This window comes from Pygoscelis adeliae, unplaced genomic scaffold, assembly GCF_000699105.1.
Source record: "Pygoscelis adeliae isolate BGI_AS28 unplaced genomic scaffold, ASM69910v1 Scaffold300, whole genome shotgun sequence".
NCBI lineage: Eukaryota > Metazoa > Chordata > Aves > Sphenisciformes > Spheniscidae > Pygoscelis > Pygoscelis adeliae.
The window spans coordinates 1,233,545-1,258,804 of NW_008824004.1; the positions used below are offsets into that span (position 1 = coordinate 1,233,545).

At 38.2% G+C, this 25,260-nt stretch overlaps 1 protein-coding gene across 1 annotated transcript in view; it reads left to right on the forward strand.

Moving 5' to 3' along the window:
• Positions 1–758: 758 nt before the first annotated feature.
• Positions 759–25,260, forward strand: part of SHPRH (SNF2 histone linker PHD RING helicase, E3 ubiquitin protein ligase) — a 55,327-nt gene continuing 30,825 nt past the window's right edge. The window contains exons 1-13 of the mRNA XM_009325423.1: positions 759–1,423; positions 1,823–1,952; positions 9,281–9,499; positions 9,820–9,898; positions 10,695–10,845; positions 12,595–12,700; positions 13,206–13,462; positions 13,891–14,586; positions 17,836–18,087; positions 18,868–18,946; positions 20,856–21,019; positions 21,109–21,365; positions 24,202–24,323. Coding sequence (XP_009323698.1) covers positions 782–1,423; positions 1,823–1,952; positions 9,281–9,499; positions 9,820–9,898; positions 10,695–10,845; positions 12,595–12,700; positions 13,206–13,462; positions 13,891–14,586; positions 17,836–18,087; positions 18,868–18,946; positions 20,856–21,019; positions 21,109–21,365; positions 24,202–24,323 — 3,154 coding nt within the window. The 5' untranslated portion in view covers positions 759–781. The remainder of the gene's footprint in view (positions 1,424–1,822; positions 1,953–9,280; positions 9,500–9,819; positions 9,899–10,694; positions 10,846–12,594; positions 12,701–13,205; positions 13,463–13,890; positions 14,587–17,835; positions 18,088–18,867; positions 18,947–20,855; positions 21,020–21,108; positions 21,366–24,201; positions 24,324–25,260) is intronic.

The window sequence follows — 25,260 nt, forward strand, 5'->3', positions numbered from 1 at the left end:
AGTCAAGGAGTTGGATGTGTATCTTGACTTAGCTTTGCAGTTAGTCAAAATCAGTAAGACTATGCATGCAGTTTGCTGATTGGTCCCACTGAAATGCACAATAGGGTAAGGGCTCCTCTGCAAGCAATTTATATATCCAGGTTTCCTCGGAAAATAAAGTATTCAATACTAGTAGGAAGGTCATTAGGGACTTTTAAGGACAGAACTTGGTAGCTTTGGCTCTAGACCGTATTTTACGTAATGGCAGCTTCAGGCTAGCCCTGTGTCAAGTTTGCTTAAAGTTTAATCTCAGTGTAGGCTTTGGAAGGAAGGAAGAATTTTGTGGGTGTGTTTTCTCCACACCTGTCCTCGAATCTCCTGTAGCTCCTGCACTCCTGTTTGTGGAGTTTCTTTTGCCGTCTCCTTCCACCCCTGCCTTTGAGGGATTCCACTGCTTCTCGTTTTATATCTGTCCCACAAGATTCTGAGTAACAGCTGTGAAATGTAGCATTCTTGTTGATCTCTGTCTGTAGCTGTCTGGCAAAATGATAAGATATAGTACAAGGCAAATGCTTCACGTCCAGCTTTGTGTGATGGCACAGGGACAGGAGAGGCTCTGTAAAACTAAGTCTCTTTTGAACAGTTTGATTTCTTAGTGCATATGTCTGTGTCCAAACCTTTTGCAAGTTTAACAGCTACTGCACAGTGAAATATCAGTGTGAGCATTTGATTTGTAATACTCGTTGCTGACTAATTTACTTCATCTCGCAGAGACTGAAAATACTGTTGAGACAACGACAAAATGAGCAGTCGTCGAAAACGTGCACCTCCATCAAAAATAGATGAGGAGAAGAAGAAAAAGCTCTGCTGGAATATGCATGAAGACCGGAGAAATGAGGTGATCACGTTAGATGATGAAATGACAAATGAGGACCACGTTCCAGGTCCAAGCACTTCTTCTGCATCCTTCATTGTTATAAATGATGATAGCACTGATGAAGATGTTATTCAAAAAGAAGGCAGTGGCTCAAAATCTGTTAAGTTTTTGACAGTTAATGATGAAGACGACTCTTATTCCATCTTGACTCCTGTGTCAGTACAGCTAAATATTATAGTCTTGCCATACCGTGCGGATGGGTCCTGGAAAGCTTTGTTGGGAGAATTTGCTCTTCATCTTCCTTCTGAGCAAATTCTAACTGACAACTTCCATGAAAGGGGCTTTACTTTGATGAGAGGAGACTCTGATGATCAGCTGCAGGTCTGTGTTCATGAAAGAAGTGAAGAAGAGTACAGTAATGAAACGAAAGAATACCTGGGTGCTTATGAACAACGTATTTTGGTGGAACCAACTTTAGGTGGTGAAATATTGGAAGGCTTGAGATGGTTGCAAAAGAAAAAGATAATTGGACTTTACCAAAGACCTGGAGAGGCTCAAGCTTTAAAGGTAGGGGTTCATATATTTGTTTTGCATTTTAAAAGTTCTTTCTTGTTTGAAATATAAAATAAAAACCGCCGAACAACGAAGTCTGGCAGCTACCATATATTTTTATAATGTGTTGCAAATATATAGTTTCTACATGCTTTTGTAAATATTTTCAGTGTGTTTTTTCCTAAAAATTTCTTTTTACTGTTGCACCGTTAGTAATGCATTACCTGAAGGAATCGCAGAAGCTTTTAGCTGCAATGTACTGTATCTTCTATATGGTGATTTTAGTAGATTTATTATATCTGTCTACATCTGCTAATTTTCAGAGCACTGTTGTTATTTTCATACTCTCCTGTTTATAATATTCTTGTCATTCTAACAGTTAATTAAACGATTAACTGTATAACCATTTCACAGGTTGGAATTTACCTTCTGGAAGCTGGGCTAAGTAAAACAGAGTTTCTCAGTGATGGAGGTGGAAGACCCAAAAAAGCTAATCAGCTGATTCAGAAACTCATGGAAAAGTTCTATAGTTTTTTAATTCCAGGTAATGCAATTCAGTTGAATGTTGATGAATAATTTTTGTTAATAAAGTTTGTCTTTTTTTTAGTAGTTTTCAATGTGAGGGAAAACAGTAAGCTATTCCTGCCATGTAGAGCCACTTTATTTTCAAGGTAATGTAATTAGGTAATTCTGTCCATATTATTATCTGACCATTAATCATATGCTAATTAGTTTATGGTCAAATTACAGGTGGTAATATTCCTTCTCTTACAGATAAGGCACTGAGGCACATAGAAGTTTGAGTCCTTACCTTTTTGGGAGTAAATACAGTTTTCACTGATTTGTGTGGGTTGTTTGAACAGATCTACAATAGCTTGTCCAAGTTACACAGGAACTGTTTAAAAGAACCAGGAACTAAATTTGGAAAGCTTTTGTTCCTAGTTTGGTGTCTAACACACAACTGTAGCAACAGAATTTCTGTTTTGTTTATAGTTTAAAGCAGTTATAATGTAAACTAGCACAAAATGCACCTTTATGACAGTTTTAAGAATACATCACTGCAAACTTACAAATATGGGCCTTGTCGTCATTTTGGAATTGAAGATATATTTGCCAGATTATACTCGGTAGTGGTACAGATTTTTAGGGTGATCAATGACCGCTTTATGGTGTGATGGCTTAGGAAACTCTTAAAAAAAAAAACAAAACAAAAACCAAAAAAACCCCAACCAACCTTGGTCTTGTGTCTGAGTGCAGGGTGGATTCAGAATGTTACTTGAAGACTGACTCAATAACAGTGACCGTAATATACTGAGTTTCAGTGTTTTTGCAGCAGCAACAGAAGTTTAGCACCCCCCGTATAATTGTACTTAATTTCAAAAGGCAGAATTGTGTAAAAAATTAGGCAACTTGCTAAAGAAAAGCTAAAAGGAAGAGTTAACAGAATAAAATCTGTACATCCATGCCTGCTGCAAAGAACAAATGTGCAGCTGTCAGGAAAGACTTGAGATATACCAAGAGAAGTATAGAGAAGGGCCAGTATAACTAAGTATGTGGGGAGGGGAAGATATTGTACATAAGAAGTCATCCTTCAAAAAACTAAGTAATCTGACTGAAGCAGATCTGTCAGTTTAGGTTTAAAAGCACAATAAAGCACATCCAAAAAGAAGTCTGAAGAATAAATATTTTAAGATATAGAAATGAATAGTAATGTTTTTAAATGCATTAGGAGAAATACATTATCATGAATGCATTAGAAGCAGGATATCTGCCAGAGAATTCATAGACTTGAGATGACTAAGGCATATGAAAGAGTGCTCAAATAGAGTAATGCTATAGCAGGAAGCACAGTTTTCTTCTCTGCGTATCTTCTCATTGTGGAGGAGTTGGGGAAGGAGGTTGTTTACAGACAAAATGAACAGTGACCTATTTTGAGATCCAGAATAATTTTCTGCTGGAACTTGGGGCATTTGTCCTCAGTACACTAAAGGATAGATTTTTATGGACTACATCGTTGAGCATAGCTTGCAGGTGAAGAGGCAATATAGCTTCTGAAAGGGAAGACATGCCCCTCAAAGTTAGAGCAAGAATGTGGACCTGAGTGATTGGGTTGTTATGCCTTTACTTACCTTTTTAGAAGCTTAGGTTCATAAGGAGCTGTGTTGCCAACTGGTAAATTTTGTGACCATTTTTCAGTATGTACATTTTGATATGGTGTAAAATACTAATATGGTCTTGATTCTATGCCAATGAATGCCATGTAAATGATTAAGTAGAATAGAGGGTGTGGAGAATAGAAATAAATGGTTGTTAATGTGTATGAAGATCACCGGTCAAGGCCCACAAAAGGCATGTGCAACTTAATGTATTCCTAATGCTTTGGGAAATACAGTGGTTGGTGAGATCATAGAATCATTAAGGTTGGAAAAGACCTCTAAGATCATCGAGTCCAACCGTCAACCCAACACCACCATGCCTACTAAACCATGTCCCTAAGCGCCTCATCTACACGTCTTTTAAATACTTCCAGGGATGATGACTCAACCACTTCCCTGGGCAGCCTCCTCCAATGTTTAACCACTCCTTCAGTAAAGAAATTTTTCTTCACATCCAATCTAAACCTCCCCTGGCACAACTTGAGGCCATTTCCTCTCGTCCTTTCGCCAGTTACTTGGGAGAAGAGACCGACCCCCACCTCGCTACAACCTCCTTTCAGGTAGTTGTGGAGAGCGATGAGGTCTCCCCTCAGCCTCCTTTTCTCCAGGCTAAACAACCCCAGTTCCCTCAGCCGCTCCTCAAAAGACTTGTTCTCCAGACCCCTCACCAGCCTTGTTGCCCTTCTCTGGACACGCTCCAGCATCTCAACATCCTTCTTGTAGTGAGGGGCCCAAAACTGAACACAGTATTCGAGGTGCGGCCTCACCAGGGCCGAGTACAGGGGCACGATCGCTTCCCTACTCCTGCTGGCCACACCATTTCTGATACAGGCCAGGATGCCGTTGGCCTTCTTGGCTGCCTGGGCACACTGCTGGCTCATGTTCAGCCGGCTGTCGACCAACACCCCCAGGTCCTTTTCCGCCAGGCAGCTTTCCAGCCACTCTTCCCCCAGCCTGTAGCGCTGCATGGGGTTGTTGTGGCCGAAGTGCAGGACCCGGCACTTGGCCTTGTTGAATCTCATACAGTTGGCCTTGGCCCATCGATCCAGCCTGTCCAGGTCCCTCTGCAGAGCCTTCCTACCCTCGAGCAGATCAACACTGCCACCCAACTTGGTGTCGTCTGCAAACTTACTGAGGGTGCACTTGATCCTCTCGTCTGGATCATTGATAAAGATATTGAACAAGACTGGCCCCAAAACTGAGCCCTGGGGGACATAGCTCATGACCGGCTGCCAACTGGATTAAACTCCATTCACCACAACTCTCTGGGCCTGGCCGTCCAGCCAGTTTTTTACCCAGCACAGAGTATACCTGTCTAAGCCATGAGCCGCCAGCTTCTCTAGGAGAAAGCTGTGGGAGACGGTGTCAAAGGCCTTACTGAAGTCCAGGCAGACCACATCCACAGCCTTTCCCTCATCCACTAGGCAGGTCACCTGGTCATAGAAGGAGATCAGGTTGGTCAAGCAGGACCTGCCCTTCATGAACCCGTGCTGGCTGGGCCTGATGCCCTGGTTGTCCCGCACCTGCCTTGTGAGCGCCCTCAAGATGAACTGCTCCATAATCTTCCCCGGCACCGAGGTCAGGCGGACAGGCCTGTAGTTCCCCGGATCCTCCTTCCGGCCCTTCTTGTAGAGGGGCGTCACATTGGCCAGCCTCCAGTCGTCCGGGACCTCCCCCGTTAACCAGGACTGCTGATAGAAGATGGAGAGCAGCTTGGCTATCTCCTCCGCCAGCTCTCTCAGCACTCTCAGGTGGATCCCATCCGGCCCCATAGACTTGTGAGCATCCAGATGACGTAGCAGGTCGTGGACCGCTTCCTCTTGGATTATGGGGGGTTCATCCTGCTTGCCATCCCTGTCTTCCAGCTCAGGGGGGCGAGTACCCTGAGGATAACCGGTCTGCCTGCTAAAGGCTGAGGCAAAGAAGGCATTAAGTACCTCAGCCTTTTCCTCATCCTCGGTGACAATGTTCCCCCCCGCATCCAATAAAGGATGGAGATTCTCCTTGGCTCTCTTCTTGTCATTAATATATTTGTAAATTGGTATCATCAACAAACTTCAATGTATTATTCAGCATAATAGAGATGAAGAACAACTGAAAGCTTGCAAGCAGGCAATGGAAGTTCAGTATAAATTCAATATAGATAAACATAAAGTGATGCAGAAGAAAAAAAATCCTTACTTCACATTAGAAAAAAAACAATGACCTCTTTGCTAACTGCTGCAAGTAGGGTTGTAGTTCAGTAGGTAGGTGTATAGCTCAGTAAATGCATCAACTTAGTGTTCAGTGTCAGTCAAACCAAATCAAAGGTAAAGAATTGTCCTGAAAGTATTAGAGAACAAAACAGGATCATTAAACCACTATATAAGTCCATAGTGTGCATTATGCTATGCTCCAAATTCAGAAATAAAGCATGTCACAGAAATGGAAGAGATTTGGGAGGGAAGACCCCAGGCGGTTACACGCTGTGAAACCAGTTACATTTTCTGACAGTTTTTAAGCATGTACTTTTTGATGTAGCATAAAATAATATAGCCTTGATTCTACGCCGATGAATGCATTCCTCTTAAGAAGCGTAAATTGATTTCCATTTCTAACAACTTAGTCTGTGTTTGAACTTCACCTGTTTTTAAACAGAATTAATTGAAATTTTTTTTAAAACTGCATGTAAGTATGTATTTTAACACTTACCAGTTTCCATCTAAAATGAACTCTACGCAGCAATGTTCCAAGATGAGGCTTCTTGTTCTCCCCATTGATGAGCAAATTCCTGTGTTGATTGAGTTGCACACAAGGATTTAAACAAATAAAGGGACGTGACCTCTCTATCCCTACATTTATTTTTTATATATTTGTTTTCCTTAATGCATTCATCCTGTTAATATCCTTCTAGATGGTTTTGGGACTTCGTGGCAGGAATTCCATCTCAAGTTATGGCAAGCATAGGATGGGCAAGCACTAATGAATCTGCAAAAGAGTGACAAAATATTTAATATGCAGAAGCTTCATGAGTTTTGAACATTAATTGTAGAGTTAACCACTTTTTTGAGAAATTGTTTACAGAGATTTGTTTGCTTTAATGAATAGCTGGTATACAGTATCTGCTGTATAATATTACATGTCGCTTCTTGTTGCTTCAGTGAACACACAGGCATAGATAGATCACTTACAGATCCAGCTAGCTGCTTTCTTAATATGAAAAAACCCATAGTCTTATAATTAAAATAAAAAAAAAGACTAAAATGTCTGTTTAACTGCTATTTATTCTAGTGAATGGTAAATATTTCAGAGTTTGTTTTCGCATAGTCTCATGGAACTATAGTATGACATACAGTAGCATGACAATGGCATATACCATATACCATTTTCCTTCAATTTTCTTCAGAAGAATAAATTCTCTGTACAAAGAAGAATTTTTTTGGTCTTTGTATGGCATTTTTTTAATACCAAATGTGAAGCAACAGGTTTTCCATTAATCTAGAATAAAGGGGGAAAAGATTACATTTTCATTGATGTAGATATTCTTATGCAGCAGTCTGGAAACTGCTCTACAGATAAAACAGGAAGATCCTACTACAGATGCAATAGCAGAACTTTAGTTCAGTCATTGAAGGGATTAAGTAGAATACTTGATGATGAAACATCGGAGAAACTGAATTTTTAGATAGTACAGTACCATCTGTTTCTCAAAGGTAAAAAATACTAAGATGAAAGCTATATAATTGAATTGCATTTTGAAATGGTTGAAAGCATAATTAAATATTCACTGTTTACCTCTCTCTCAGTTACTTATTAAACTTCCTTAGCATCCTTTTAAAAGTCCCTGTGGTACATAGAACAATTTAATCAGGAAAAAGAAAAATCTTTGAGAGAATGAACAAAACAAGAAAGGTATGGACAAAACATATCCAGTTGTATGAAAAAACATTTTACTTTAAAGTATATTGTAGTCTTTGCTCCCCTGTAAAATTCTGGATAGACTTAGTTTATATAGAAGTCGATTTATTATGCTATGAAAGGTGAGATTTGAAAACTGTTATTTTAGCAAGTATGATGATAGGTGTCATTATAGATCAACTTCATTGATCAAGGTTGTACTCTACAATCACTCTAATTTCTCTGTTCTTTCTGTGAAGTGAGGAATGTGTGTGAGAGGATCCCTTGGAACGGTTTCTGTAGTATATAAAGCTGCATGCTCTGCTTGGTGCTTTTCGTTTGGCTGGAACATTAATAACCCCACATGTGCACTCTGGTTGCCTTCTTTACATTACACATCTTTCTATAAATTCATGAAAACTGTACATATAAACTTACTGTCTTTCAGAATTCTCTTTTCCCTTGTGAAGCACTGGAATTGTTCCGTTGACTTAAAAGGATTAGGGGAGGGCACTGATGGCTGCGATACATAGGCACATCATTTCCTGCTGTTTTGGAAACCATTCTTCACCTTCACCGTTCATTTGAATGAAAGAAAGCTTTTGCTTTCCATGAAAGAGAATCCTAGTAGCAGTGCCCAAACCTTATTTTAAGATTAAGCTCTCTGGTGTTTGTGTCAGGTGCATCTCTTCTTTGTTAGTGTGAGGCAACGTAATTATAATTTGATTTAATTGTGCCTGCCATTAGCTCTGCCATACTCTTTTTATCAGTATATTATACTTTTAAATACACCTTAAGGTCACTTTGTGCTGAAAATGCTGGCCTTGACTTGCTTCTAAATTATTTTTTTTTTTGAGAAAAATTCTGCAAGGTGGCTTTATCTCCAATACTAGCTAGGATTAGTATCTTTCTTTGAATTGTAGAGTTGTACAGCTGTTTTATTGGTACTGATGTTTTTAACTTGAGAACTAAAACACTGTTAAAACTTGTCCTCTAAGTCTTTTGTTCCCTCATCTTACCTCAGTTTCCTAAAATGCTGACCCTTGAATTTTTCATGAATTTTTGTTCTACAGTGCATAAGTTCCGTGTATGCCCATATATCCAAATTATGTGAAAAATACATAAGCACAAGGCCTTCTTTCCTAGAGGGTAGAAAAGAAGGGTAGGCCTTCTCTCCTAGAGGGTACCTACTTCTCTTTGAGGTGGGATTTTAATTTCTAAAGTATGCCTTGTCTGAATTTTTGCAATGATGCAAGTGGTCGGAATTTCGTGTTGTCCTACTGCTACAATTTTCTTATCCAGATGGATAATTTAAAATTAACATGAAAGATCACTGAAGAGAATCTCCTGAGTTTTTGTTTTTTGGGTTTTTTTTTTAATATGTTGTTTTATCAAGAAAGGCTTTATTTCATGAAAATTGTACAAATCCTTGACAACCCACTGTGTTTTTTCCCTTTCCATAAGATCATTGACCCATGTTAACATTTAAATCTGAACTGTGAGTTACTTGTGGTTCTGTATCAGTTGGAAATGTTTAGTGTAAGGTCTTCATTAAATAAATAAGGTCTGGTCATTCTGTCTCTAAATTCTAAAGGAAGGGCTTTGCTGATTATGTATACCTCTGTGATCGCCATAGCATGTTAATCTTAACTTTCAGGAAAGTAGTGCTCATTGTTTCCTACTGCTGCTAGCAGAGTCAGGTGCAGTCATGGCATATGTTTAAATGATGTTTTGCTTTGCTTGCTTTCATGTGTTAACTAAGTACGTTGCAGCAAGATTTACTGAAATGTTGACCAAAGTTGGTTGGTAATGCGTGTCTTGAATTATTTGGTGTATGCAGATGAGCTGGAGGAAGATGAGGAAGAATCTGACATGGAACTAGAGCGGCAAAATATTGAAGAGCTTTATGACTTTGTAAGGCAAACCCATCAGCAGGATATCCAGTTACTGAGAGAGGATGTGCAGCATCCTGCATTAATTCCTATTCTGAGGCCATACCAAAGTGAGGCGGTGAACTGGATGCTTCACCGAGAGAACCTCACAAGCACTCCAAGCAGTGGCAAGTATATGGGTCTGGAAAACTTGCATAATTGAGGAAAGTGGCACTGTATTGTCAGCAGTAATGTTTTCTTGCTGTTTGATTACAAGCTTTGTTAATTATTTCATTGTTATCTTTATAAAAGCTGTTGTTTGGTTAGTACACTAAATGATAAACTAAACTTTGCTGAACAGCAGTTGATGTATCTTGTTGGTCATGAAGCACTGTGGAGGTAGACATCTGCTTTTTGTCTCTAAATGTCACAATAAGGCTGAGCAATTCTAAGCAGCGTGCTGTTATAAAGAAACCTCATAACAGTAACACGAACTCTTTCTCCATAGAAGATGCACTGCACTTCCTGTGGCGGGAGGTCACCACTCTGGATGGAGTAAAAATCTACTATAATCCATTTACTGGCTGGTATGTTTTTATAGTTATCTCTTTTTGAGAACACCTCAAGATTGTACTTTGTGAAAACCTTATTGGCAGCTTTTGCCTGGAGGATATAAGATAATCCATAACTGTCATTTTTCAGTTAGCAACTAAAGAATTAGAACAGTGATATTTTAATTTGAAAAAAACAAAAGGCAAACTGGAGTATATAATGCATAGGTAAATATGTAAATGTCGAGTTGAAGACATAATTCTTAAAGCTTTTTTTATTTTAATGTAAATTTGTGGTTTTAAGATTAACATTTTTTTAAATTAGAGCGTTGGAGGCTTCGGCCTTCTGGTCCAATGTTTTTAATATCTAAAGGAAGGAGGCAGTATAATGCTTTTTATTAATGCTGGGTATTGCATTACTAATTCTGTTTCACTTTTCTCATTAATTTGGTTAGAATAGAATCTTTTGATTGCTAGTTTGCTTTTTATTTTTTCCCTATATAACTTTCAGATCTTTTAACACATGTGAATATAAATATATTTCAATTTTTTGGAGACTAATGTTATGATATGCTAAGGTTAGCAGGGCAAGGCCTGTTAGAAGGGGAAAAAATCCAAAAACTTCCGGCATACGTATTCTTCTTGGTCAGGTTTGTACACCCAAAAAGCTTGCTAGCTTTTGTCAATCTCAGGTTATCTAATAAAAGATATTGCCTGACCTTACAAACTTTGCCTTGCTGAAGCTATACTGTGTGTGTCCCTGAACACATGCTTCTCTGTCACACCATTCTATAGTTACTGACTTTCATTTGGGAATGTACTTGAATTTTAGTATTATCCGTGAATATCCGATTGCTGGACCCCAGTGGCCTGGAGGTATTTTGGCAGACGAGATGGGTCTTGGAAAAACAGTAGAAGTGTTGGCTCTTATTCTGACTCATACCCGACCAGACATTAAACAAGATGATCTGACATTACCTGAGGTAAGAAAACCAGGATAAGATTTAGTACGAAGAAAATACTTTTCAGAATTAATGGGAATGCACTTCTCTTGAGTTTGTTGTTTTCTGTTTTATAGAAGTCCAGATTTAAAGCTGGATTAAAATACAGTGGAAGTTTTTGCTTTGTAGGATGTGGTACTTGGTGGCATAAATAGTGGAATGGTTTGCATGAGAAGCAACTGATAGTTTGCCATTGTTGAAGGGTGTTAGCAGGCAACTGCGCTGTTAATAGGCTGTTGGTAGTACTCCAGTAATTTAGTCTACTGTGTTGGAAATCATTCTTCCTTTCACTTCATTGTATTTATGAGTATCAAACATCCATTGAACATATGTTCTGTGCTAAAATAGGGACGATTTAAACTCAGTGAATAAAGATTTCTGCTCCCCCTCTATTTCATATAATAAATGGGCTTATTTAGCAACAGTTTTCCATCTTTTCACTTTCCTCATCATGCATCCTGTGAAAACTTAGCACATTCACTAAAACCAAAAATTCTCTCTGAAGGGAGAGAACCTTTATCCTTAAGTAAACTCTTACCACTTCTGTGGGTTCCATCCTTTTGAATTCATGGCAGCCGGTTTCATTGTACATCTATTCATAATGATCTCCTGCCTGCTTCTAATTTCATCAGTTAAAAAGACCCAATTCTCAGAGAATAAGATTCTTCCTAAATGTATCAGAGGGTCAGCACTGAGGAGTGTGAAGAGGGGAGTATTAGCACTAAAGCAATCTGGACATCAACTGGCAACAGAGCATAGCTTTCGGAGAGTTCGAGTTACGAAACTGTTTCATGATATGAGTAATTGGGACAGACATCTTAGCTAATATTTTGGGATCTTTATGAACAGAATTATATGACATTTTCTGTGGTTAATTAAAAGGCACTATTCCACTCATCCAGAAGGCCTTGTCGTCTGTATTTTTCTTGTCTTCACATACAGAATGTCTTTGATGTCCTGAAAAAAAAAACAAAACAAAAGTGCTTTATTCCAACAGAGTGGAATTTTATTCTGGATGACTCCTGGCTTGTGTAAGCCAATGTCAGAGTTACTCCAAGTATTTCAACTCACTGTAGGGCTCAAACAGTGTCTGAAGTTTCATTGCAGTTACTGTTTAAGAACTCTGCAAAGCAACCAATTGGACAGGGAAGAGTGAAGTGTCAATGAATACAGCTATAAAGCAATTAATCATAGAAATATTGGTACTGCATTTGTTCCAGCTTTGGGATTCTTTTTTATATCCCGGTTCTTGAGTATACATCTCCTTAAATTAAATCACTATTCCTGAATCACTAATAATAGAGTAAATTTTTTTGGGGCAATCCCTAAAAAGAGAAACTTACTTGTTATACAACTAACTAGGGCTTTTTAGTCTATATTGCTTACCTCCTTTTATGTTTCTAGCTATATATTAAATATATATATTTTCCTCCCTCCATCAGTAACCTAGATCACTCACAGCTGTAGATTCCTGCAACTTAATTCTGAAGTAGTGGGGGACCCAAGCGGCTTGCAGGGCTCCTCTTTCTGTTCTCAGTGTAGGGTGCTGAACACCGTTTGCCAAGAAACTGGACTGTATGCTAAAAATGAGCTATGTGAGCAAATTAGCGAGATCAAAGCACACATCTGTAGCAGCTCATGCTTATTTTCAAATGTGAAAAGATTAATGAAGTTCAGAATTACTCAGTGAAGAGACATGAGCTGATAACTACTTAATGTTGTCTGCATTAGGGTAAGCTCGTGAACTTCTTTGTTCCACCTCAACCTTTAGAAGGAAATAAAAAGAAGAAAACAAAGGAAATGGAGCTCAAATTGAAGGAAAAAATACAATATCCCAGTAAGTATTTCTGATGACTTTTTAAAAAGATTTTGCTTTTGGCATAAGTCTTATATTGGCTACTGTCTATGAGTTCAAGGTCACTCTTTGCTTCTGGAGAATAAAATGACTCTTTTGCTGAGCACTGTGATGTAGGATTGCATGCTACAAACAAGTGATCCGTGGTTAAAAGTAAAGTTACCAACTCAGATCTCAGTGCTACAGAGCTCCATCTAACTAAAGGTCGTTGTAAGAGAGTTTATGCATTTAACTGAAATACACTGTCTCTTTATAAGCTTCAGTAAGAAAATTGAGTGACTTGTTCTACTGCTATTCAATATTGTCTTAGAATCACTAAAAAATAGCGATTTGTAGGGCTACCTCAAGTAAAGCATTGTCAAAACTGCTGCCTTTGTTTTGCATTTTTTAGATGAACACGGTGTTTAGAGTTCCTTAATATGCATTCTCTGAGGTAACTTTCATTTTATCCGAGTTGTAAGTTTTTTTGCTTTGATTCTACATATAGGCTTACGAGTGATGATATTAGCAGCTGTAAAGGAAATGAATGTGAAGAAAGGAGCATCCATTATTGCAATATTTAAATACATCAGTGCTATATATAGGTATGACATACAGAGAAATAGGCGGCTTCTCAAAAGAACTCTAGAAAAACTAATCGCAGAACAAGTAGTAGAGCAAGTCAAAGGACATGGTCTGGCTGGGTCTTTCAAGCTGGGAAAGAATTATAAGGAACAGAAGAGGCGAGAAAGAACCAAAGAGCAGGTAAAATGTGGTGCCGTACTTCAAAGAATGTTGCAGAGGCAGATCTTGTTTCTACCAGTTGCATGCTACTCTCAGCTGCGTTGTCTGCGCGCACTAGTTCAGTGACGCTGGCTTATTGGTAAAAATGAAAAAACTGCAGCATTTGCTTTGACATTTATGAACAAAGAAGCAGAAATTGTAAGTAGATCAAATTTGGGGCTAAAATATTAACTACATCTGTCATAAATCTTTGGAAATAGAGCTGCGGGGGCTGGCAGATGTATTGTTCTTACTGTGAAGTTGTCTTTTAAACACTGGTAAACATAACCAAATCCTCAAACTGGAAATTGATATAAAATCTTAATATCTATGTCTTGATGTATTTATATGTACAAAAACAAAAAAGGTGAGGAGAAAGTCTGACATTCTTGGTTAATTTTACTGTGTAGGTAGCAAGGACTTCAGAAAGCATTCAGAAGAAGCAGTTGATTGATGCTAAAACTCAAACCAAAGAATCAAGAAATAGTGATGTCATTTCTGAAAATGTCCTTAAAAGCCCTTTACGGGTGGATATCACCATGGAAGAACATGATTATTGTACAACTAGCAAAAATAACAGGAAATCTGAAGCAGATCGTGAGAACTCTGTAAAAGAGATTAAAGTTAAGCAGGAAGCTGTGGTCCCAAAGTCTCCTGATTTGCATGGCAGCCTCCTTGTCTCCAGTGATGTGAGCAGTCATCCTGATTTTGGTGTTTCTAAAACTACAGCTGATGTTCAGCAAGAAATCCCAAAGGACCAGTCCTCACATTCCCAAGAACATGCCGGCAGTAGTGTACAACATACCAGTTCTGTATTTCCATTTAATACCTCTGAATATCGTTTTGAATGCATCTGTGGTGAGCTTGGATTGGCTGACTATAAAGCTCGCGTGCAGTGCCTGAAGTGTTACTTATGGCAGCATGCAGAATGTGTAAACTACAAAGAGGAAAACCTGAAGATCAAGCCCTTCTACTGTCCCCATTGCCTCGTGGCAATGAAACCAGTTTCCACAGGAGCAACTCTGATAATTTCTCCGAGTTCTATTTGTCATCAGTGGGTAGATGAGATAAACAGGCATGTAAGATCATCTTCTCTTCGAGTTCTGGTAAGATTATATACCTTCATATGCTGGGGAGTTATTTTATCAAGGCTCAGGGCTTCCTGTCTGACACTCTGTATCACATGAAGTTCAGAGGTTTCTTTGTCCTCTGTGTCAGAATTCTACATTTCTTGCTATTAGATCTATGCTTTGGCATCACACGGTGCTTTGGTGTCCCAGAAAGACTGTCTGCATTTAGTTCTTTGTTTTTTCCCTATTAGTTGGTCACTGGGAGATGATACAGTGGACTAGATATCTTTATCAAATGGAAGCAAATTTTGAGCAGTTGCAACAACAGGTGATTTCTGAGAGGAAAGGCTGTTTGTGGGGGTTTTTTACTGAAATATTACCAAGGAACTTAGGCCGAACTATAGGTGTTTTGGCAGTGTCGTCTCACTGTACGTTTGCACCCAAGCAGCTGTCTGACAGTTGCTTCTTATTTTGTTCTAGATAAAAAAAAACGTTTCAGTAGGTAAAGAGTGTACTCTCTGAATTTCTGGTTCTCAGGCTTTACAAAAGAAGTCTTGGGCCTTGGTGTTTACTGAGAATAACACCATTACAACTTGGGTGTTGTCTCTGTAACATCTGCGCTATTTATTAGGATATTGTTTATCTGGAGACCAGGTATTGTCCTTTTACTTTATTTCTAATAGATCTATCACTAAAATAAGCCTAATTATACATATAGTAACTATGGCTAAGGATTTTTTTTAATATAGTTATCACAGTATTCAAGGGTAACCATTGTCTTTTATTAATGATGTAGTCAAGTTTTGTCCTTCATATTTTTAGTAGGCAAGAACCTTTTTAATGATAAAGTGCTTTGAGAACCATAGATCCCTTACATTTTGAATGAAACAACAATAGTATATTGATAAAAAGAGGAAGTTCTGTATTCAGGGATATATCTGATACCTTCAGCTATCCCGCATAGATGCCCAATGTATAAATGAATTCTAGGCCTCCAGTAAGCCATTTGTGTGAGCAGTCTAATTGGCTTTAGTGCAGCAACTAACAAATGTGTAAAACTTGCACAGTTTTTGTAGGACCCAGTCCAAGTTTTATACCAGTTTTGATGAAAACTGTCAGAAATAGATTTACATGGTAACAGTAAAATAGCTTAAGTACTGAATGTCAGTACTTTAAGCTGTGTGACACCTTCCATTCTAAGACACTGTTTTCGTTTTCTTTTAACTGCCAACTGCAAGTCATCCAGACTTGCTTTCAGTGTTGCTTCAAAATGAAAATTTGTTGGGGTTTTTTTTTCTGTAAAGTTAAAATGAAAATAGTGCAGATGTTTCAAAGAACCAGTTTCCCATGTTAACAGGTTTTGCATTGCATGTGAAGGGTGTTTTTTATTCTTACAACCCGTTAGAAATTATAATGGTTTTATGTAATAGAACAAGAAATTAAAATTTATCATTAGGTCTTGCTTTGTGGCAGGTTGTCTTTTCCTGCTGCTGTGAAAACAATCAGAACTTGGCCAAGTTATAAACCTCCGGAAAATCTGTTCATAAATACTTGGAAGAGATCATTAGACTTCGACAGCTATTTTTTTCTTCTTAACAGTTGCTTCAGCGAGCATGCGCTTTTTTTTCTTTTTTTCCCCCCCTCCCCTTCTCTGTCTTTCATTCATGTCTGTTGTCACACTTGGGGGCTGAACAGAAATTTTCTACAAGTGTTTCCTTCAGTTGACAGAAACACTGTTGCCATATGCATAAATGTAGAGGAAGATTATTGCTGGAAGAAAAAGTACAGTTAATAGCGAAATTAACAGTGACATCATGTGCTGACCATCAAGGGGTAAAGAGGGGGGGAAATCAACTAAGGTTTTATAGGGTCACCTTAATTTTGGTATTTTTAACTATTAGTTGTGTGAACTAAGAGAACATTCAGGTTTGTGACACTATGAGGGGCTGAAAGATGGTGTGATTTTTCTTAAACTGTAAAAGCATTTGTAGGTAGCTGCAGATAAACACTAACCAAGATAGTCCATTCTTGTATAATAAATCATGAACTCGCAGAATGAGAGAGGAATAAAAAGACGCTAGCTGTTTGAAGATGAGACTAGAATATAGATTCTTTCTAAAAAAGATAGGGATATTCCTGTATCTGTCAGAAAAAATCCTTATCTATTTTGGTATTGTGATTAATATACAGATCTAGATGAGTGGAAAGAAGTAGCTGATGATAAAATTCTTAAAGTAAGCAATGGATGCCTGTAATTTTGAAGTAGGTTCCTCAAGTAAATTGGGAGCAAGAGGAAAAGTTTGTATGAGAAGGAAAAAAAGGCGACTGAGATATAGCTCTGGTAATAATTGTTCTTAGTAGCTAAAAATCCTGGAGATGAGAAAACACTCCTATTCTAAAAATATGTTTTGACTGTGTACTGTACCACACGTTATTTGAAATTATAACATGTTTTGGTATTGTAAGTATATTGGGACTCATAATTTGTGCTGTATTTATTTTCCTTAGATATAGAATGCTACCATGGGGAAGCATATAGTAAATGTTTGGTTTAGCTTGTTAATTTTTTTATTTAAACTGCTGTATGTTTCCAAAAGGATTATGCTTAAAATGACGAGCGAGATAAGAAAAATACTTCTGATATTAGAACAAATATCAATATGAAGGGTTTATAATAATAGTCTGTTGGTGCACAGGGAATGTTTCTTACTAGGGTATTCTTTCTATCTCATGAGTCTCTGTAGAAATCCTTTTTGTAGATAAAACATTACCCAGAGCATCATTTCTGTTTTTTTTATATATTTCGCTGCATACTTCGGTCTGTGCCTAATCATCCATGTAATTTTTGGGGCAACGGGGAGAAAGGTAATACATCTATGGTAAAGGAGAGGACCGGACGTGTAACACTGACTTACATGATGTTGCTCCTACAACATTACAGAATACTTCATCTTGCAAACAACTGTTGCAACAAATGACTGTTGTAGAAAATACTGCAGTCCTCTTTTCTTCAAAGGAGAAAAAAAAATGTTTTGCGAAGATATAAATAATCATACATAAAAATCTTGCATCAATGTCTGTATTGCATTTATTATCTGTGTTACTTATATGGATTTCCCACCATGCTACTATATGAGTACAGGTTTTATGAATGGTTTCATATTATATGAGCAACGCTGCTAAAAGCATGCACATACTAAGCTCTACTGGTATTTTAGCATTTTTATTAAAGTGTCTCTTACCTTCACTCTTTGCTATTGTGCTATTGAATACAAATCTATGTAGGTGTATCAAGGTGTGAAGAAGCATGGCTTTTTGCAGCCACACATGTTGGCAGAGCAGGAGGTGGTTATCACCACATATGATGTCCTCCGCACCGAACTGAACTATGTAGATATACCCCACAGTAACAGCAAAGATGGGCGCCGTTTCAGGAACCAGAAGCGGTACATGGCCATCCCAAGCCCTTTAGTAGCAGTGGAGTGGTGGAGGATCTGCCTTGATGAAGCACAAATGGTTGAATGCACTACTGCAAAGGTATGACATTCCCAGTCATGCATTCATTTAACTGGAAAAGGTTTTGATAAGCTTATTGTAAATAATACAATAGACTTCCCCTTCCCCCTCTTAACATTGCACTTGGGTAATTTGTCCTTGTAGCTTGTTCTTTAGAAATGAATTTTCTGTTGGAGGTATTTACTGTTAAATGGTTCTCCTGTTGGAATTTTGGCAGACTGTGAAGTATATCCAGCTCAAAAAATACTTAACATAATCTATACTGACAGTTTAAAGAACTGGGTCATCATGTTGTATATGGTGTTTGATAGTTTCAAACAAGACACTAGCCTGTTCAGTGACATGGTTCAGAGGCATGGATATGTCCTTTGGGTCTAGAAGCTAAAATAGTCAGCAGTCTGCCTGCAAACTCTAGGGCTGCAGTCTGCAGAGGGAGATTATTTTAATTAGTATTCGTCCAGTCTTTTTGCCCAAGACAGGAAGACAGAAATGCTGCTTACATAATGGTTTATGGGCTTTAACTTTTTTTTTAACATACAGGTTTTTTTGCTGTTTGCCTTCTGTGAACCCTTAATTACACTTTATTACTTGGAAGTGGATATGGCTTTTATCAGCTTTCTGCTACCTTCAAAAAAACTCAATAACTTTATACACATTTTTATAATACATTGTACCAATCCTGCGTATCTTACTTACTGAAAAGATGTTTAGACTTCTTAAAAATAAGGTCCACGTGTTTTCAGATTGTGTTCCACTCTTTGTTTTTCCTTTCCTACCATTGGTTCTATCTTCTTTTGCTAGGCTGCTGAAATGGCACTCCGTTTAAGTGGAATCAATCGCTGGTGTGTCAGTGGCACTCCTGTGCAGCGAGGATTAGAAGGTGAGATTTTATGTAGCAGTGTCATCTGTGGATTTTCCTTGCGCTGATAATTAGGTAGTGGTTTGAAGCTGTTAAAATGTCTGCTAGTTTTGCTCTGAATTCATTAGGTACTCTGACTTGGTAAGCCATAAACCTTAAGCATGTAATAAAGCCATCAATAAATGTATCAATATAAAAATTGCAGACCTGAAATCTTTTTATCTCCCTGAGTTAGACGAATACTTTGGGGAGCAGAGAGGCTGTATGTCGAACAGCTGACTCAAGTCTGTTCTTCAGTTTTCACTTAGCACAGTGGGTAAATATTAACCCTTCTCAGTTGCAGCTAAAGATAGCCTGCTCTGGTTACAGAATCCTTCTAACTGTCAAATACAGCAAGCAAAGCTGTATTTGCTTTTTGCATAGCCCTGTATGAACTACTATGGGCATCAACTGCCATGAATATAAATTCTAAAAATCGTACTAAGGCTTTATGAAACTGTCTTAAGTCCTTATGTAAAGACTTCATGAACTGAGGTGTGGAGTAGGGAGCTGTATGTTAGCAGGTGTCATTTATCTTGTCTCTTTTTGTGAGGTACTCCATTTCTGTAGGCAGGCTTCAGACAGAGATAGAAAAAAAGAAAGGGAACTGACCGACTTCTTTATCTCCCTGTGTTCTTTGGATTTAGGAATATGTGGTACACATTGAGGCAATGAGTTTGAAAGTGGATAAATCAGTGTAAGCATTAGTGTGCATTTGTGAACTATTGTTCAGATACCACACTATTGTAAAAATCAATATTGTAGATTAATTAATTATGGAATTGTGGATTAAATTTATAAATACACATAATAGTTGTGAGAATACATAGTTAATAAAGCAACCACTATAGAAGGAAGTGATTGATTTGACTGTCATGATTAACTTGTTCAAGTCCTTAGGTGTGATAGCGTTGATTTAATACATCTCTGAAATGTCATGTTGGCCAGGTGCTCAGGCTATACTGAGGCAGCCCCCATCACATAGGGGATGAAAACTACTGACTAATTTGAATCTGTGCTGCAGCTGCTGTAATAAAGTGGGATAGGACCTCTGAGTAAAGAATTGCTTCCTGCATAGAAATGATTCCCAGGATTTTTCTTCCCCTGATCTATGATGTATTTGGTGAATGTCTTACGGCTCTCAGCTGAATACCAAAATTACCATAAAGCTAACAGAATAATACCATCATATATTTCTATTTCTCCATTGTCCACATGCAGCGTTTAAACGTGTGCTTCTGCATTTTTCCAGTAAGACTTAGATACAAGCTTAAAGTCGGTATGTCCTTAAATTTCATCCCCAAAAATGATGGGTTTCTGAATTGGGCAGAATTAGCAAGCTGTATTCTCTCAATTAGTAAGAAAACAATAAACGTGTTTTGCTAATTTCTTATGCCTTAGTAGAAAAGTGAAAGTCTTCTGAATTGTGGCCCCTTTTAGGATGGTGGGCAACAGACAGTTGGTTCACAGCAGGCTGTGAAGTAATGATGCTGAGCAATATTGTTTTAGAAAAACCTGGCAAACCCAGTTAACCATATGCAACCATGTAATTTCTGCCTCTCACCTCTGCTCTGAAGAGGTTTAAATTCATTGCTCTGTTCTGCCTAACTTGAAATTAGGAAAGTGTCTCACAAATACTTATATTCCGGCAAGTTCTATAAAAATCAACAACTAGCTAAAGGAGAGAACCCCCACCTTCCCCCACCAGGTCCCCTACCTGAAATTAGCTATTTTGGTGAGGGAATGACTGGAAAACAAGTGGAAAAGATAATGGCCAGAACGTAGTTGCTTTATGCCTGGTAACCTTTGTATGAAAGTTAATTTTTTTGGAGGCATATTGTGAAGTATTAAAATGCAAACATTGTGCTAAACCACTTTCTTTTCTTGGCAGATCTGTATGGATTAGTCCTTTTTCTTGGAGTTGATCCTTACTGGGTCAAACATTGGTGGGACCAACTTTTATATCGACCTTATTGTAGGAAAAATCCCCGGCCTCTCTACAGTCTAATTGCCAAGATAATGTGGAGATCAGCAAAGAAGGATGTGATTGACCAAGTAAATAAGAGTTTTGGGTTTTAAAATTCCTGAACAACACTTATCAATAGCTTTATTTGCAAATTACTTATTTTCTTTTTTAATTGCAGATTCAAATCCCACCTCAGACAGAAAATGTACACTGGCTTCACTTTTCTCCTGTGGAGAGACACTTCTATCATCGCCAGCACGAGGTGTGCTGCCAGGATGCATTGGCAAAACTCAGGAAGATTTCAGACTGGACTCTTAAGCTTAGTAGCCTAGATAGAAGGACTGTGACTTCTATTCTGTACCCTTTGCTGCGGCTGAGGCAGGCCTGCTGTCATCCACAAGCTGTTCGGGGAGAGTTCTTGCCATTACAGAAAAGGTGAATTTCTGTCACTTCTTAAATGGCTTGCTTTATCCAAAGCAAAACTCTGGTTGTCCCTAATAGTGCAAGATCTTGTACAGTTCTCAAACAAGCCTAATTTTAAGCTGCTTTAATTAAATGTGCAACTATGGCACACCAAGCTATCTGACCTCAGAAGTTGAATAGGATGCAGTAAGGGTAGGTAGTATAATTCTTGTGTTAAAGAACATAGTACTGAGAGGCAGTTGTTTGTGCAGTAACATTTTAACCTTATGATGCTGATGGATACTAGGATGTTGCAGGTGACAGACTGAATGGGAAACAAACCGGATTCTTTTTCAGTTTTAAATAAATCCACTGATTTTCTTTGTCTCTTACGAAACTCATGTTCATAAATGAGAACAATGAACAAAATGAATAAACAGAATGGAATAATTCTTTAATTCAAAGAAAATGTTGTTAATGTGAGGTTGCAGAATTTGTAAATGTGGGTCCAAACTTGAAAGCTGTTCAAATGCTTTATTGGGGTGGGGTTTTTTGCTTTTTTTTGTACGCTTTCAAGATCATCTTCCTCACAAGTGCCCTGCAAATACCAGTTTGGTCTCAGTCTTTGTTAGACCAGAAGTATGTCGTAGCACTCTTTGTGAAATGTAACTGCTACTTTTTCAGTCAATTAGAGGGGGCTTGTGCCATTCCAGGTTCTCAGAGAACTGTCTAGTTGTTTCTTTTTTAAGCTACAGGTAGGGAAGAACTTAAACTTTTAACACTGCCAGTGTTATTTCTACTGTTTCCTGCTCTTGTTCATCCATTCTATTCAGTCTCTTTCTATCCTTTTATGAAGATTTGCGTCCTACTCCTTCCCCTTTCTCATACAGGGCACCTACAGGGCCTAAGCAGCTGTAACTGACTTTGCACCTACTTCAGCAGGGACCAATAGTAGGCACTGTGCTGTAGCACTTTCTAACAGTCTGCTAGTGTGGAGGCAAGGACTCAAACATGGGAGAAATCAATATTCCCACCAGCCTATACAAGATTATTTGCATTAAAATGAGCCAGTGGATTACAAATTAAATGCGTAAACTGAGTTGAGCATGCTGGGGATAGCTTAGTACTGTGGTGATTTTGGTGGAATGCTTGTGGAATGATAGCTGCATAGTAACTGTGGTGGAAAAACTAGCAATGAAAATTAAATCTTTCTTAAAATCATATGTACAAAGAAAAGTTATTTCCCAGCACTATTTATATATCTTTTTTGAGAAGCAAGCTTGACTGCAGCAGTGGACATTCCCAGAACAGAGAGAAAATTTGGCTCCTGGCTTTGGTTATATGTATGAGAATAATGAAGAAATTCAGTGCTAGGAACTTTGAAGAAGAGAAATTTACTGAAACAAGAAAGTTGATGCTGGAGCATATGGATAAAACAAACTGGTCAGAAACAAGAAAGCTGAATTTGGAGCATATTTTATGCTAGATGACCTTTTTTCCCCACCTGTGTAGTGACGACAGTAAATGAGAACATCTAACTCAGCAAAAATACAGCCCTCAAAAGGGAGTTTTCTAGGTTCCCCTAGTTACACTGAGTAAGAAAAACCTATTTTTGTCTTAATTGGTAGTCTCAGGCTATGTAACAAACTGCATACTTTGTATGTACATCCTTTTGCTTTTATAATTTTTCTTGAAACTGCTGATGGTTTTGAAAATGAAAGGTAAGTAGTAGTGGTAGAAGTATCAGAATATGAGCAGCAGGTGCTATGTGTATTTGCCAATACCTCTGCAGAATTCTGCTAATTATAAATAGTGATTGTATTGATTTAAAGCCTGATGTAGTGTAGTGCTGTAGTGTAACACTGTAGTGTAAACTCAAGGAACAGTTTCTGCAAATGGAACAGTGTTGCAAGGAGGGTAAAATAAAGGCCTAGTCAAGGATACCCTTCCAGCATACCTTGGGACCAGACTGCTCAGGAATTATGCCACCTCTTACTCTACTCCACAGCACTAAACACCAAATAGTAAATGCTTCTCCTGAAGGTGAATGAGGCTGAGGAGCAGAGTTTCAGGGAGGGGAGTAGTGTCTGGTCTCACAGCAGCGATTGGTCATAGAAGCAGTCTCAGGTCAGCTGCTGTAGACTGTTGTTGCAGTTTACTCTCCTGTCTCTTTGCATCAGGCTTCTTCCTGCTTGGATTCTTTGTCCCTTGGCCTTACTCCAAGCTATCCTTCATGCTTCTTTCTTTCTCATCTCTGTTCTTGCTTCTCCCTCTAACTTCTCCATTTCCTGCATTTTTATGTTAAGCTAATTCTCTTCGGAGTAAATTCCTCTGAAGAATTACGAATACTACAAACAAGTATAGAAAAAGAAGTTTAAAATGATAGTTGCTAATCTTCACTATTCTCGTTCCACACATTTTCCTCTTTACTTTGATACCTCATCTGTTTCGCATGGTTAGATTGGTAGCGGAGGGGAGAAATGTTAGTCTCTCATAGCTGTTTTCATTTGAACAGCTTCTAGCAAAATGAGGTCTATTTTTGCTTGCTTCCAGTTCACCACTGTAACAGAAGGAACAAAATATTTTGCCATGAAGGATTATTTTACCTAGTTCTAATTTCCTCTTGTTTCTTATTTCTTTCTATTTTTAGGAGATGTCAACCTCTTGACATACTCAAGTTAGGGTAAAGCTCTAGCTGGAAGAAAAGCTGACAACTAGGGTTTTTTTAATAAGTAAATAAATCTCAAATAAACATTTGCACAGTATGTTGGATGCATGTAACAATCTTTCACGCTGCACAGCATGATGGTTTTACTTCTCTAGTATTGTGGTTTTGTTTCAAATTTGAGCCATTTGGTCTCCATTTCAGCACCATGACCATGGAGGAACTGCTAACATCTCTGCAGAAGAAATGTCGAACAGAGTGTGAGGAAGCTCACCGACAGTTGGTGTGTGCTCTTAATGGCTTAGCTGGTATCCATATCATTAAAGGTAAGACTGGATGGTTGTAGCATATTCTTTACTCCTTTTAGAAGGCTAATTATGGTTTAGATGGCACCATGTTAAAACAGTGGCTTTTTTGAATTCAGGGAAAAAGCCATAGTGAAATCCTGGGAAACTAGAGAGGCTTGTAACGGTGTTTGTAAGAAAAAACAACATGCATTCTAGATGAGGGAGAAAAGAATAGGTGTATTTTGGTGCATCTTTGAGATGTCTCAGAGTATTTCTGACTTCTTTCTTGATTCTACCATCTATGTGTACTGGGAGGATAAAAGAAGTCATACTTGTGTAATTGTACTTAACCTGCTTTTGTTTTATCAGTACTGCTTTCTGGGCTTCCTTTGTGCCCCCTGCCATGCAAACTGCTAGGCTGACTGTGGAATCTGTTTGCTGCTGCCTGCTATAAAGCTCTGTCAATGTAGATTTTGTCTGAATTAGGAGGAAAAAAAAGCTTTGAATGGGAAACAAAAATAATTATATTAATCTTGAATGTCCCACTAAACAAAATAATAAGTTATAACAACTTAGTCATGAATGTGAAAGAAATGCCTCTTTGCCAAGTAACAAGTCTTCTAAAGTTGACAAGCTGCTTGAATTTTTCCAGCTCATGTTAAAGTCTTCCTTCAAAGAGGAGAACAAGCAAACTGCCTGTTCTGTTACTTGCCTTACAGGAAGACTACATTCAGATTCTCTAATCTGTAGTTAGTAGGTTTCAAATACTTAAATACTTTATGATCGCAGGATGGATATAAAATTTTTCAAATAGAATTAAGTGCTTAAAAAGATTTCCGTACTGATTAAGTACTTCTAAAATACACTAGTAGCAAAAATTAAGTTTGGCCCTTTTTGAAAAGCTGAATGAAAATTATATCTGGTGAGAAACAAAAGCAGGACTGAGGCAGAGTTGTGGTCTATAACTTCCCTCCCC